The 12,053-nt window shown below is 47.1% G+C and overlaps 1 protein-coding gene across 6 annotated transcripts; it reads left to right on the top strand.

Annotated features, from left to right (window-relative positions):
- Window positions 1-311: 311 nt before the first annotated feature.
- FAM71F2 (family with sequence similarity 71 member F2) lies at window positions 312-11,677 on the top strand. Of its 6 annotated transcripts, XM_009203830.3 has the most exons (6): window positions 313-605; window positions 1,424-1,482; window positions 3,999-4,183; window positions 5,572-5,821; window positions 8,258-8,376; window positions 11,164-11,677. In XM_009203830.3, the coding sequence occupies exons 3-6, from the start codon at window positions 4,104-4,106 to the stop codon at window positions 11,357-11,359; spliced, it is 645 nt and encodes a 214-aa protein (XP_009202094.1). In that variant the 5' UTR covers window positions 313-605; window positions 1,424-1,482; window positions 3,999-4,103; the 3' UTR covers window positions 11,360-11,677. The 6 variants fall into 6 exon arrangements, with proteins under 6 accessions (XP_009202092.1, XP_009202091.1, XP_009202093.2 ...); XM_009203828.3 differs by lacking the exon at window positions 1,424-1,482 and having other exon boundaries at window positions 312-605; window positions 5,539-5,821; XM_009203827.3 differs by lacking the exon at window positions 1,424-1,482 and having other exon boundaries at window positions 312-605; window positions 3,987-4,183; window positions 5,539-5,821.
- Window positions 11,678-12,053: the final 376 nt, after the last annotated feature.

The raw sequence follows: 12,053 nt of genomic DNA, 5'->3' as shown, positions 1-12,053 counted from the left end.
AGTTTGGTGAGAGGCTTCACTGGGAGGCAAGAGGATTAAAGCCTGTGTGTTCCCAAGAGCCTTCCTTGCATCTGGCCAGCTAACTGCTGCCTTGGCATAACTTTGGGAGGGTCAATTACCCCGTTTGGGGTAAGGGTGAATGTTTACAAAATGGGATAGGCTGAATTACTGCTGGTTTGTAGTTGGTGGAAAGAGGGAGAAAAGAGCCCGGCACATCCTCGTCCTTCCTCTCCTCTTCTTTTTTTTCCCTTTTCTGTTGTCACCATCACATTCGTTGATGTCATTCCTGCCATTGTGAGCTGACAGGCCCTCCCAGCCCTGGTGGACAGACCATAAGTAAATGGGGAGGAAGAGCTGGGAAGGTGGGGGCAGATCACATCAACATCTCGGCGTTGGGCTGGGTCTGCGTGGAGCCTCAGAAATGTTCCCCAGCCCATTCTTCCCAAGAACCAATGAGTAAAATCAGGGGCCTCCCACCTGAGGTCAGGGAACCAGGCCCTGGAGTGGAACTTGGGGTGGAAAATGGCCTTCTTTGTCAACTGATTCATTCTCCAGAATTCAACTTGTTCTCCAACTCGGTGGTGTTTGAAAGCAACTTTATCCAGGTACCCTCATGCAGCTCAGGGCCAGCTGTCTTTCTGTTTCCAAAACCTGTTCCTAGGGGTTGGTTAGGAGATGCTGTGGCCTTTTAAAGCCCTGGAGGTGGGGGAGGAGGGACAAAGAAGCCACCAAAGCTAGAGAAAACCAGAAGGTCTGGGTCCCAAGTTCACCTCCATTTGTGCCTACCATATGATAGAGCTACCTGCAGGTCATCTGCTTTAAGGAAATTGATTTATGCCTTACAAAAGGAGAGATCAGAACTCAGTCTCCAGGCAGGGTTCCTAGGCCCTTTCTGGGCCACTTGTCCAAACTGGGTAGTTACAGGGAATGAAGGTTGCTGTTAGAAACCCTGCTCTGAAATCCAACCTCCTCACTCTGGGATGGTTTAGAAACAGCCTTGTTTGAAAGCGAAGACACTGGGTAAAAAGGTCTTGCCCAGATCCTACCATTCCCTAAAAGGATGGTAGTGACCAATGGAAGTGAGCCTGGGATGGGGCCACTGGGAGTGGAAGGTGGTCGTTTTCATAAGTATCAAGTCTTAGGCGGGTGCTGCCTGCCTCCCTCTAGCGGTCTAGCCTGAACCCGTGCTCCTGCGCGGGAGAGCATAACCAGTTGGTCAGCCAGTAAGCACACACTAAACATCACTGAGTGCAGGACAGGAGGTGCAGAGAAAGATCAGTGTCCCTGGCCAGGAAGCCTATGAGTTTGGTTTACCTGTTATTTGGTGACTGTCTAAGCAAGCTCTATGTCAGAGAGTTTGGTCCAGCTGATGCCCCAGGCATGTGCTGGGGGCATTCAGGGCATTCTCTCTGGACTTTGGCAGTTGAAGAAGGCTTTCCAGAAGGGTCTTAAGCCATTCTTTGAGAGACTGCTGAGATTCTGGTAAGTGGAAGAACAGCGGGGAGGATATCTCAGACAGAGGGGCTTCAAAGTACCTAAGGAAAGGCAGGGAGGCTGGAATGCAAGGTCTGCAAGACACAGACCCATTCAAATGGAGTGGGAAAGCAGCCAGGGGTTATAGGAGAGAAGGTGGAAACAGTTTGAGGTGGGTCTTGGGCTTAATTTGGAGACTCTTCACAGAGCAGTGAGCTACTCCCTAATGGAGTCCCCGGATTCTGGAGAGCTGTGTTCATGGCTCCTGCCGCTCCACGGTCCCTTTGCTGCCCCCCGGGAGATGTGTAGTTGGGTGATCAACTGGCAAACCTGGGGCGAGCTCATTCCTAACATACCCTTGGTGGAGACAGAGCAGTAACATGGGAAGTCCAGTCTCAGGGTCTAATTTCTAGTCATTTCTATTTGGGTGTAATGATTCATGATTCGGCTGCAAATTTGTTCTCTTAATTTTTTTTTTTTTTTTTTGAGATGGAGTCTCACTCCGTTGCCCTGGTGCAATCTAGGTTCACTGCAACCTCTGCCTCCCGGGTTCAAGCAATTCTCCTATCTCAGCCTCCCGAGTAGCTAGGACTACAGGCGTACACCACCTTGCCCAGCTAATTTTTTTGTGTTTTAGTAGAGACAGGGTTTCACCATGTTGGCCAAGATGGTCTCAATCTCTTGACCTCATGATCCGCCCGACGTGGCCTCCCAAAGTGCTATTTTTTTGACCTAATATTAAAACTGTTTAGATTCTCTGAATGGACACTAAGTGACCCAGGTAGCAACAAACTCAGAATGTGCTAGGGAGAGGCTGACCCCCACAGAAAAGTTCAAAGTTTGATTTAAAAAAAATTTTTTTTGATAGAGACAGGGTCTCACCATGTAGCCCAGGCTCGTCTTGAACTCCTGGCCTCAAGTGATACTCCCGCTTTGGACTTCCAAAGTGCTGGGATTATAGGCGTGAATGACCGCACACAGTCCAAAGTTTACTTGAAGTGATGCAATCCACGTATTAGTTATAGTTTTAGTTGTTGTAGTGGAGTTACACTGCTTCCTCTCTCCCCTTTCCTGCACATCGCCATCACTATCGTCTCAAAGCAGCATCACCCACAAATATTTATTGAGCACTTACTCTCAATACGTACAACCCTCTGTGTTTTGCAGAGGACATGAATTTTATTCCTCAACATGGGCTCCAGGAAGTGTCACTTTTTTTTTTCAAAATCAAAATTCACTTTTCTGGGAACACCATCTGGTCAGGCTGGTGGGAAATTACATTTCAGTCATTCCTGGGGCTTTCCCTTGTCCCCAGTTCCACCAAGGACTGGGCAGTGGTGTCGATGGTTTTACAAAGTCTAGAACATTGACTGGACTTAGTGGCTCATGCCTGTAATCTCAGCACTTTGGGAGGCTGAGAGGGGAAGATCACTTGAGCCCAGGAGTTTGACACCAGTCTGGGCAACATAGTGAGACCCCATCTCTATTTTCTTTTTTTTTTTTTTTTTTGAGACGGAGTCTCGCTCTGTCGCCCAGGCTGGAGTGCAGTGGCCAGATCTCAGCTCACTGCAAGCTCCGCCTCCCGGGTTCCCGCTATTCTCCTGCCTCAGCCTCCCGAGTAGCTGGGACCACAGGCGCCGCCACCTCGCCCGGCTAATTTTTTGTGTTTTTAGTAGAGACGGGGTTTCGCCGTGTTAGCCAGGATGGTCTCGATCTCCTGACCTTGTGATCCGCCCGTCTCGGCCTCCCAAAGTGCTGGGATTACAGGCTTGAGCCACCGCGCCCGGCCACCCATCTCTATTTTCTAAAAAAGGTGTAGAGCATTGGGAGAAGGCCCTCTGGCCTTGGGAACACAGGGGTCCCTCCTCATATGTTCCTTACCTGGGTCCCCGTGGCCCCTTAGTGGCCCCAGTTCTTGTGCTTTTCTGCCAGCCGTGCATAGTGAGGTGGGGGGTGTCTTAGCTGAGACATTGTGCCCAGTGGTGGGCATCCAGTATCTCTGTCCTGTGATGGCCCCCTTCTGCTTCAAGAGAATAGATCCTCATTCCATTCAAGACCCAGCAACAAGATAGCCCCTCCATCATCCTGGGAGAAGTGCTCCAAACCTCCTTCAACTCAAGCTGTCTGGGTCTTCCCTATTCAACAGCTTTTTCCTCACTTTCCTCCCCTTCTGGGACTTTCTTCACACAATCTCCCTTTTGGGCCATTAGAAACCAGTGCTGGCTTCTCCTACCCAAAGATGGGGGAATGAAAACTTCAATGCCACTCAGCTTTTTCTTGCTAGTGCATCTTTTTACAGTTAGATAAAACAGAGGACCCAGAGAAGGATAATATAGGGTTCCTGCAGCAAAGGACCTTAAAGTATATTTGGGGAGACCAACAAAAAGGGTCAATAGCAGGTCAGGGCCCAGCTCAGTGTGCTGCACACCTGCCCCTAAGATGAAGTGCTGCTTTCCAGCATCTGTATCCTTCCACCCCTTGTTTTCTGCTCCTTTCTGACCCACGCACCTGAGGCTGATTTCCAGGTCACTAAGCCCGGGAACTGGAGAGATGTCTGTGAAGGGTCTGCCACCGTGATCCTTGGGGTGACTTCCTCGGTGCCCTCCCTGCCGCTCCCCAATGTCCTCCTGATGGCCAATGTTACCTGGCCCCGGGGTCCGTTTTCCACCTGGAGCACACCTGTTGATGCCCCAGTCATCACCCTCAGCAGGTAAAGGCTTGAGGGAGGGCCGGAAGGGATGGAATGATTGACTGGGATATGCATTGCTTTGTAGCTGGATTTTAGATCAAAAGAAAAGACAGTGTTCTTTAGTGCATAAACCCTGTAGAACTCATTCATTCATTTGTTTAGCAAGTATGTAATATCTTTTTTTTTTTTTTTTTGAGATAGAGTCTCGCTTCTGTTGCCCAGGCTGGAGTGTAGTGGCGATCTCGGCTCACTGGGTAAGCCCACCCTGGGTTCACACCATTCTCCTGCCTCAGCCTCCCGAGTAGCTGGGACTATAGGTGCCCGCCACCACACCTGGCTAATTTTTTGTGTTTTTTAGTAGAGACAGGGTTTCACTGTGTTAGCTAGGATGGTCTCAATCTCCTGACCTCGTGATCTGCTTGCCTTGGCCTCCCAAAGTGCTGGGATTACAGGTGTGAGCCACCACGCCCAGCTGTATTTGTTTAGCATCTATATTTACCAAGCACTGTTCTTCATGCTGGGATAGGGCAGTACACAGTCCTTGTCTCAAACCTGGTTTTTGAGAATCTTAGCTTCCTTTTCTGTAAATGTGTGTGTGTGTGTGTATACATGTGTGTACATGCAGACACATTTCCATGTCTTTTAAAATCTTTTTGTAAATATAATTTCAATAATTTCTATTTAGTAATATGAATGAATTAAAATTTGCTTGACAAGTCCCTAATATTAGACATTTAGAAATGTTTCTTTTTGTCAATATAGATAGAGGGGCTTTCCAAGGAAAAAGTGGGGATACGAAAGTCAAACACGACTATGAAATCCTGAGATTGAAAAAAAAAATACTAGATATTCAGGAGACATCTATCCTTTTCCTTGCCCTTTCAACACAGTAAGTCAGGATATAGGGAGAAAGAGTCCTAGAAACTGAGTCAGGATATCTTAGTTCCACGTCACACTTAATAAGATCTAAACTTGGGCAAATCACTTAGCCTCTCTAAGCGTCAGCCTCAAAATCTGTAAAGCGGAATTAATCATACTTATCTTGGCAGGGCATAGTGGCTCACATCTGTAATCCTAGCTCTTTGGGAGGCTGAGGTGGGAGGATCACTTGAAGCCAGGAGTTCAAGACCAGTCTGGGCAACATAGGGAGATCCTGTTTCTACCAAAAAAATACCAAAATAATTAGGTGGGTGTACAGGCACACACCTGTATTCCTACTAAAGTCCTGGAAATTGGAGAGGAGTCAGTCTTAGTAATCACCCCCACTTTCATTACATGAGCTTTCTCCCTTCAGCATCCCCCAGGCAGAGAGGTAGGAGGCCAATGACGCTGAGCCACCTCTAAGTGGGCACCCACATGGTTGATTGAAACCACAGGCTCTCTCATGGGAATGTCCTGATTATGCCCAGGCTTCTCCCCCTGAAGTACGTGGAGCTGCGAATCTACGACCGGCTCCAGCGCATCCTGAGGGTTAGGACAGTGACCGAAAAGATCTACTATCTGAAGCTCCACGAAAAACACCCAGAGATTGTGTTTCAATTCTGGGTCCGCTTGGTGAAAATTCTGCAGAAAGGCCTGTCCATCACCACCAAAGACCCAAGAATCGAATTCACTCACTGCCTGGTGCCCAAGATGCCCACCAGCTCCATAGAAACAACAGTAAGTGGACCTCCCTCCAGGACCTGTTGAGAGATAAGTATATATATGTATATATGTAAGTGTGTGTGTACATATATAGACGTTTCCATGTCTTTTAAAAGCTCTTTGTAAGTATCATTTTGATAATTTCTATTCAGTAGTATGAATGAATTAAAATTTATTTGACCTGTCCCTAATATTGAGACATTTAGAAATGTTTCTGTTTTTTAGAGACAGAGCCGTGCCCTGTCACCCGGCTGGAGTGCAATTGCACCATCTCGGCTCACTGCAACTTCCACCTCCCGAGTTCAAGCGATTCTCGTGCCTCAGCCTCCAGAGTAGCTGGGATTACAGGTGTATGCCACTACGCCTGGCTCATTTTTGTATTTTTAGTAGAGATGGGGTTTCACCATGTTGGCCAAGCTGGTCCTGAACTCCTGTCCTCAAGTGATCCACCTGCCTTGGCCTCCCAAAGTGCTGAGATTACAGGTGTGAACCTCTGTGCCTGGCCTGTATTTATTATTGTAAATAATGCTAAAACAAGCATCTATATGTATGATCTACATTTCTGATTATGTTCTCAGATAGGTTTTCAGAAGTAGAATTCAAAGAGCATGAACGTTTTCAAGGCTCTTAACACACATTGCTAGATTATTTCCATAAATATCATACCAAATTATACTCTCACCAATAATATGAGTGTCTGTGGGCCGGGTGTGGTGGCTCACGCCTGTAATCCTAACACTTTGGGAGGCCAAGACAGGTGGATCACCTGAGGTCAGGAGTTCAAGACCAGCCTGCCCAACATGGCGAAACCCTGTCTTTACTAAAAATACAAAACTTAGCCCGGCATAGTGGCAGGCCCCTATAATGCTACTTGGGAAGCTGAGGCAGGAGAGTCACTTAAACCCGGGAAGTGAAGGTTGCAGTGAGCCGAAATCGTGCCACTTTACTCCAGCCTGGGTGAAACAGTGAAACTCCATCTCAAAAAAAAAAAAAAAAAAAAAAATTAGTATTTTACTGCATATCCTATTACAATTGAGCAGTAAACGTTTTAATAAATTTCCTAGTATAATAGGTAAAAAAGTGGCATTCTCTGATTTTCAATGAGTTTCAGCATTGTTACATTGTTATGTATTTATAGTCATATATATAATACAATATTATTTTAATATATTTTATATATATATTAATGTCATATATATGGCACTGTCTATTGTGTTCTTTGGCCATTTTTCTATTGGCAATCTTGTGTTTCTCTAAATTGATTTGTAAAAGAAAACTTTTTTTTTTTTTTTGAGATGGAGTCTCACTCTGTTGCCAGGCTAGAGTGCAGTGGTGCAATCTTGGCTCACTGCAACCTCTGCCTCCCGGGTTCAAGTGATTCTCCTGCCTCAGCCTTCCGAGTAGCTGGAACTACAGGCGTGCACCACCACACCCAGCTAACTTTTGTATTTTTAGTAGAGATGGTGTTTCATTCTTTTTCTTTTTTTTTTTTTTTTGAGACTGAGTCTCGCTCTGTCGCCCAGGCTGGAGTGCAGTGGCCAGATCTCAGCTCACTGCAAGCTCCGCCTCCGGGTTTATGCCATTCTCCTGCCTCAGCCTCCCGAGTAGCTGGGACCACAGGCGCCCGCCACCTCGCCCGGCTAGTTTTTTGTATTTTTTAGTAGAGACGGGGTTTCACCGTGTTAGCCAGGATGGTCTCGATCTCCTGACCTCATGATCCGCCCGTCTCGGCCTCCCAAAGTGCTGGGATTACAGGCGTGAGCCACCGCGCCCGGCTGAGATGGTGTTTCATCATGTTGGCCAGTATGGTCTCGATCTCTTGACCTCGTGATCCAACCACCTCGGCCTCCCAAAGTGCTGGGATTACAGGCGTGAGCCACTGTGCCCGGCCTATAATAAAACTTTTTATACATCAGGATTTTTGACCCTTACAAGTTTTTACAAATATTTCCTCAAATATTTGCCCTTCCTCTTTGGTTTATTTAGGGTACGTCTTTGATACACATAAGACCTTTCCAGGTCCTGCTTGGTATAGAAGCACAGGAAGGAAGGTCAATAGATCAATAGGAAGGTCAATAGATGGGACTGTCCAAAACCTTCAGATTTCAGAATCTAAATGCTTTCCTCCTCTCACTTAAGTTCTGTGCTTCAGGTATGTTATTGACTTTGAAGGTCAGCAGTTTTATAGCCTGACAGCTCTGCTTCTGAACATTCAGATCTGTACTCTGGACAGAGCAGCCACCATAGTTGACCAGGGAGTGGGTGTGACCCTGCCAGGGGTCCCATTTTTTGTTGGATGATTCTCGGTGCTTAATGCTGAAGGAACAGGTTCCCAGGGCTAGGGTGTGAAACTCAACTGTAACATCACAAACCCCTTCAAAGTTCTACCCCAAGGAGGCCAAGAACTCTCTGAGCAGACCTATCCATCTGACGCTAAATTTCTCCATCCAGCCTGAAAACAGCCTCCTGTCATCCCCCCAGCCTAGCGAGTCCCTCGTGCTGCTGGCGGCTGAGCAGACCAGTGGCAGTTTCTCACAGCTCTCAGGAAAGCTCCAGCTCACAGCAGACAGGTGGGTCCTCTGTGGGGTCAGCTCCAGATCCCTTCCTCCAGCGTGAAGTCATGGGATCAATGACACCCTCTACCAATCTATCTCAGTTCCTTCTTTGTATTTTAGATAGTCATGCACATGGCTTTTTCTGTCAATTTTATTGTAAGCCTGCCTTTGAAAATAAGGTCTTTGGCTCTTTGATCTGAATATTCACTCCTTAGGCAAAATCCAGTGTTTTCTAACGACAGGTGTTCAATAAAAGGAATGAGGGATGAGAAAATCAATTCAAAGAAGTGAAGCTAACAAAGCAGGCTCATGGTGGAGTTAGCTATTGACTATTTCCAATCCAAGCTCACAAGGATCCCTGGGGTAAAACCCTAGTTCTCTTTGCCTCATCTGCCTCTTCTTTTATTGTTTTCTTTTTGCTTCTTTTCTTTTTTTTTTGGAAGACAGAGTTTCACTCTTGCTGCCCAGGCTGGAGTGCAACGGCGTGATGTCGGCTCACTGCAACCTCCACCTTCTGGGTTCAAGCGATTCTCTCGACTCAGCCTCCCAAGTAGCTGGGATTACAGGCACCTGCCACCACACTCAGCTAATTTTTTGTATTTTTAGTAGAGACAGGGTTTCACCATGTTGGCCAGGCTGGTCTCGAACTCCTGACCTCAGGTGATCCACCCACCTTGGCCTCCCAAAGTGCTGGAATTACAGGCGTGAGTCACTGTGCCTGGCCCTCACCAGCCTCTTCTGCAAAACGGACAGAATAAGGGAAACTACTGGTAGCTCCAAAGTCTCATTAATTTACTAATAATTGTATTAGATTCTTTCTGTAAAAAGTGATAGAAACTCAAAGTAAGATAGTGCAACCAATATGCTGCACAAATGCAACTTGTAGGGTATCATCAGAATGCAAATTTATTTTGTCTGCCCTTCATAACTTTTTCAGTGGCAGAAGTTTTCCTCTTGCCCCTGGATAAAAGCTGGATTTCTGGGCAGGCTACATAGCATATGGGCTCTCTCTGAGAATATAAAAGCTCCTTTGGTCCATTTAAATTGCAAAAGCAGCCTCAATTCTGAAATTAAAATATCTAATGTCTGAAAATTATCAAAACCCTGAACTTATCACATCTTCTCCTTACCCTCAGTCTGGTTCCCTATCAAGGTGACCTTTCCTAGCGGGGAACTGGGTTGTCACTCTTCTTCTCTTTCTGTTTCCTAATATTTAAAGCTAACTTTTTTCTCTTAGGAGCTTTCTTTCTTTTTTCTTTTTCCTCCTTTCTTTCTTTTCTTTCTCTTTCCTTTCCCCCTCCCCTCCCCTCCCCTCCCCTCTCCTCTCCTCTCCTTTGCTTTCCAACAGTGTCTCACTCTGTTGCCCAAGCTGGAGTACAGTGCCATGATCTTGGCTCACTACAGCCTCAATCTCCTGGGGTCAAGCAGTCCTCCCACCTCAGCCTCCCAAGTAACTGGGACTACAGGCATGCACCACCATGCCTGGTTAATTTTTTAAATTTTTAGTAGAGACAAGGTCTTGCTATGTTGCCCAGGCTGGTCTCAAACTCCTGAACCGAAGTGATCCTCCCACCTTGGCCTCCTAAAGTGCTGGGATTATAGTCATGAGCCATTACAACTGGCATGGAGCTTTCTTGGGTTCTTTGAAATCTCCTTTCTGGCCCCTCAACTGCAACACCTCCCTTTCATCTGGCCACACTGTGCCCCCCACCCAACCCCCACCCCCACCCTCCCAGCCATGGCTCTGCAGGGGCCATGCCCCCCCAGGCACTAGCTATCCCCTCACCCCTTTAAGGAGTCCTCTTGGGTAGGGCTTACAGTGGCTCCAGGCTGGTGTGCTCGCTCTCTCTCTCTCTCTCTCTCTCTCTCTCACAGCCCACATCTGACCCTCAGGAAATATCCTCTCATATTTTGACCAGCCACTGGAGAGGAGGACCTTGCTTCCTAGACACAGAAGCAACTCTTCTCCCAGAGCCCAGGAGCCACAGCTCAAGCTCCCTGGGTTGACCCAGGAAGGCTCTCTCTTTCAGCTTGAGGAGAAGGAGGCAGCAGTTCTTTACAAAGGACTCTCTCCCCATGTGACAACCCAAGCCCTTGGTTACCAAGACTGGTAATCCCTCAGGCCCCCCAGCTCACTCTCACTTCTCTGATCTTAAATTTTTGGTCCCTGGGATTTTGTCTTTGAGTCATAATACGTTATATTCTCAACACATCAAAGTAGTACTTAAGGTCTGAAAAGTTGTTTGTTCCTCCAGCAGGGCAGGCCTTAGCTCCAGGCTCCCTCCTCCTCCTCCCATGTGGCTTTCTCTCCTTGGGTTGCTTTTAACATTATTCCATATATGCATATTGTGCCCCGCATTTCCATACATGTGCTTAAAGCACTGGCGCTGGAAAAAGCCATAACTAGAAAGAGAGTTTTTTTGTTTTGTTTTGTTTGAGGAGTCTCACTCTGTCACGCAGACTGGAGTGCATTGGTGCCATCTCGGCTCACTGCAAGCTCCACCTCCTGGGTTCAAGCGATTCCCATGCCTCAGCCTCCTGAGTAGCTGGAATTACAGGCGTGTGCCACCATGCCCAGCTAATTTTTGTATTTTTAGTACAGACGGGGTTTCACCGTATTGGCCAGGCTGGTCTCGAACTCCTGACCTCAAGTGATCCGCCCACCTCAGCCTCCAAAAGTGCTAGGATTACAGGCATGAGCCACTGCACGCAGCCAAAAGTGGTTTTTAAGTTAAATTTTAACAATGTTTTCATTTTCTTCTATTGCTTTCAATAATCCCAAAATTCCCTGGGCTCCAACAGGAACAATGACACTGCCATTGAAATAGACAACCGCAGCAGCTACAAGATACCCTCACCAGTGGCATCTCCAATCAATTTGAATATACCCATGAGAGCTGTCTTGAGCCACAGCCTCTGGGAACAGGAGGATCCGGATGAGCACCTTCTACAAGTTCCTGTAGCCAGTTCCCTAGGAGAGCACTTCTTGGGACCCTGACACCTAGGCAAAACATGCTCTTCCTGGCATGCGTGTACTTGTACTTGCTACCACCTCTTATAATGCTCCTTTCCCACTGTGAGCCGAGTGACCATGGGAGAGGTAAGATGGTATTTCCAACAAGGTGCTTCTGTGCTTCCACCAATAAACTTCCAAGTGAGTCCCTAATTGTTACAGGTTGTGCTATAGGGAGGCTCCAGTTTGGGAAAGGACTGACTGAGAACAGGAGCAGTTTTTGGAAAAATAGGTGGGAAAAGTTACTATCTGTGTATTAGTCCATTCTTGCATTGTTATAAAGAACTACTTAAGACTGGGTAATTTTATTTATTTATTTATTTTGGAGATAGAGTCTTGCTCTGTCACCAGGCTGGAATACAGTGGCGTGATCATGGCTCACTGTAACCTCCACCTCCTGGGTTCAAGCAATTCTTGTGCGTCAGCCTCCCAAGTAGCTGGGACTACAGGCACCCAATATACCTGGCTAATTTTTTGTGTTTTAGTAGAGATGGGGTTTCACCATGTTGCCCAGGCTGGTCTCCAACTCCTGAGCTCAGGCCATCCACTCACCTTGGCCTCTCAAAGGGCTAGGATTACAGGCGTGAGCCACCAGGCCCAGCCTCGAGACTGGGTAATTTATAAAGAAAAGAGGCTAATTGGCTCATGGTTCCCTAGGCTGTACAGGAAGCATGGCTGG

The sequence above is a fragment of the Papio anubis genome, chromosome 4, assembly GCF_008728515.1.
Source record: "Papio anubis isolate 15944 chromosome 4, Panubis1.0, whole genome shotgun sequence".
NCBI lineage: Eukaryota > Metazoa > Chordata > Mammalia > Primates > Cercopithecidae > Papio > Papio anubis.
Note: the sequence above shows the minus strand (reverse complement) of the source record. Positions and strands in the feature narration are given on the sequence as shown.

Excerpts from the sequence above, each read along its gene's own strand:
- FAM71F2 (XM_009203826.3), top strand. The coding sequence starts at position 453 with ATGAGTAAAATCAGGGGCCTCCCACCTGAGGTCAGGGAACCAGGCCCT. Across the intron at positions 606-3,971 it reads TTGAAAGCAACTTTATCCAG|ACCCACGCACCTGAGGCTGA; the intron begins GTACCCTCATGC and ends TGCTCCTTTCTG. Across the intron at positions 8,377-11,163 it reads CTCCAGCTCACAGCAGACAG|GAACAATGACACTGCCATTG; the intron begins GTGGGTCCTCTG and ends GGGCTCCAACAG.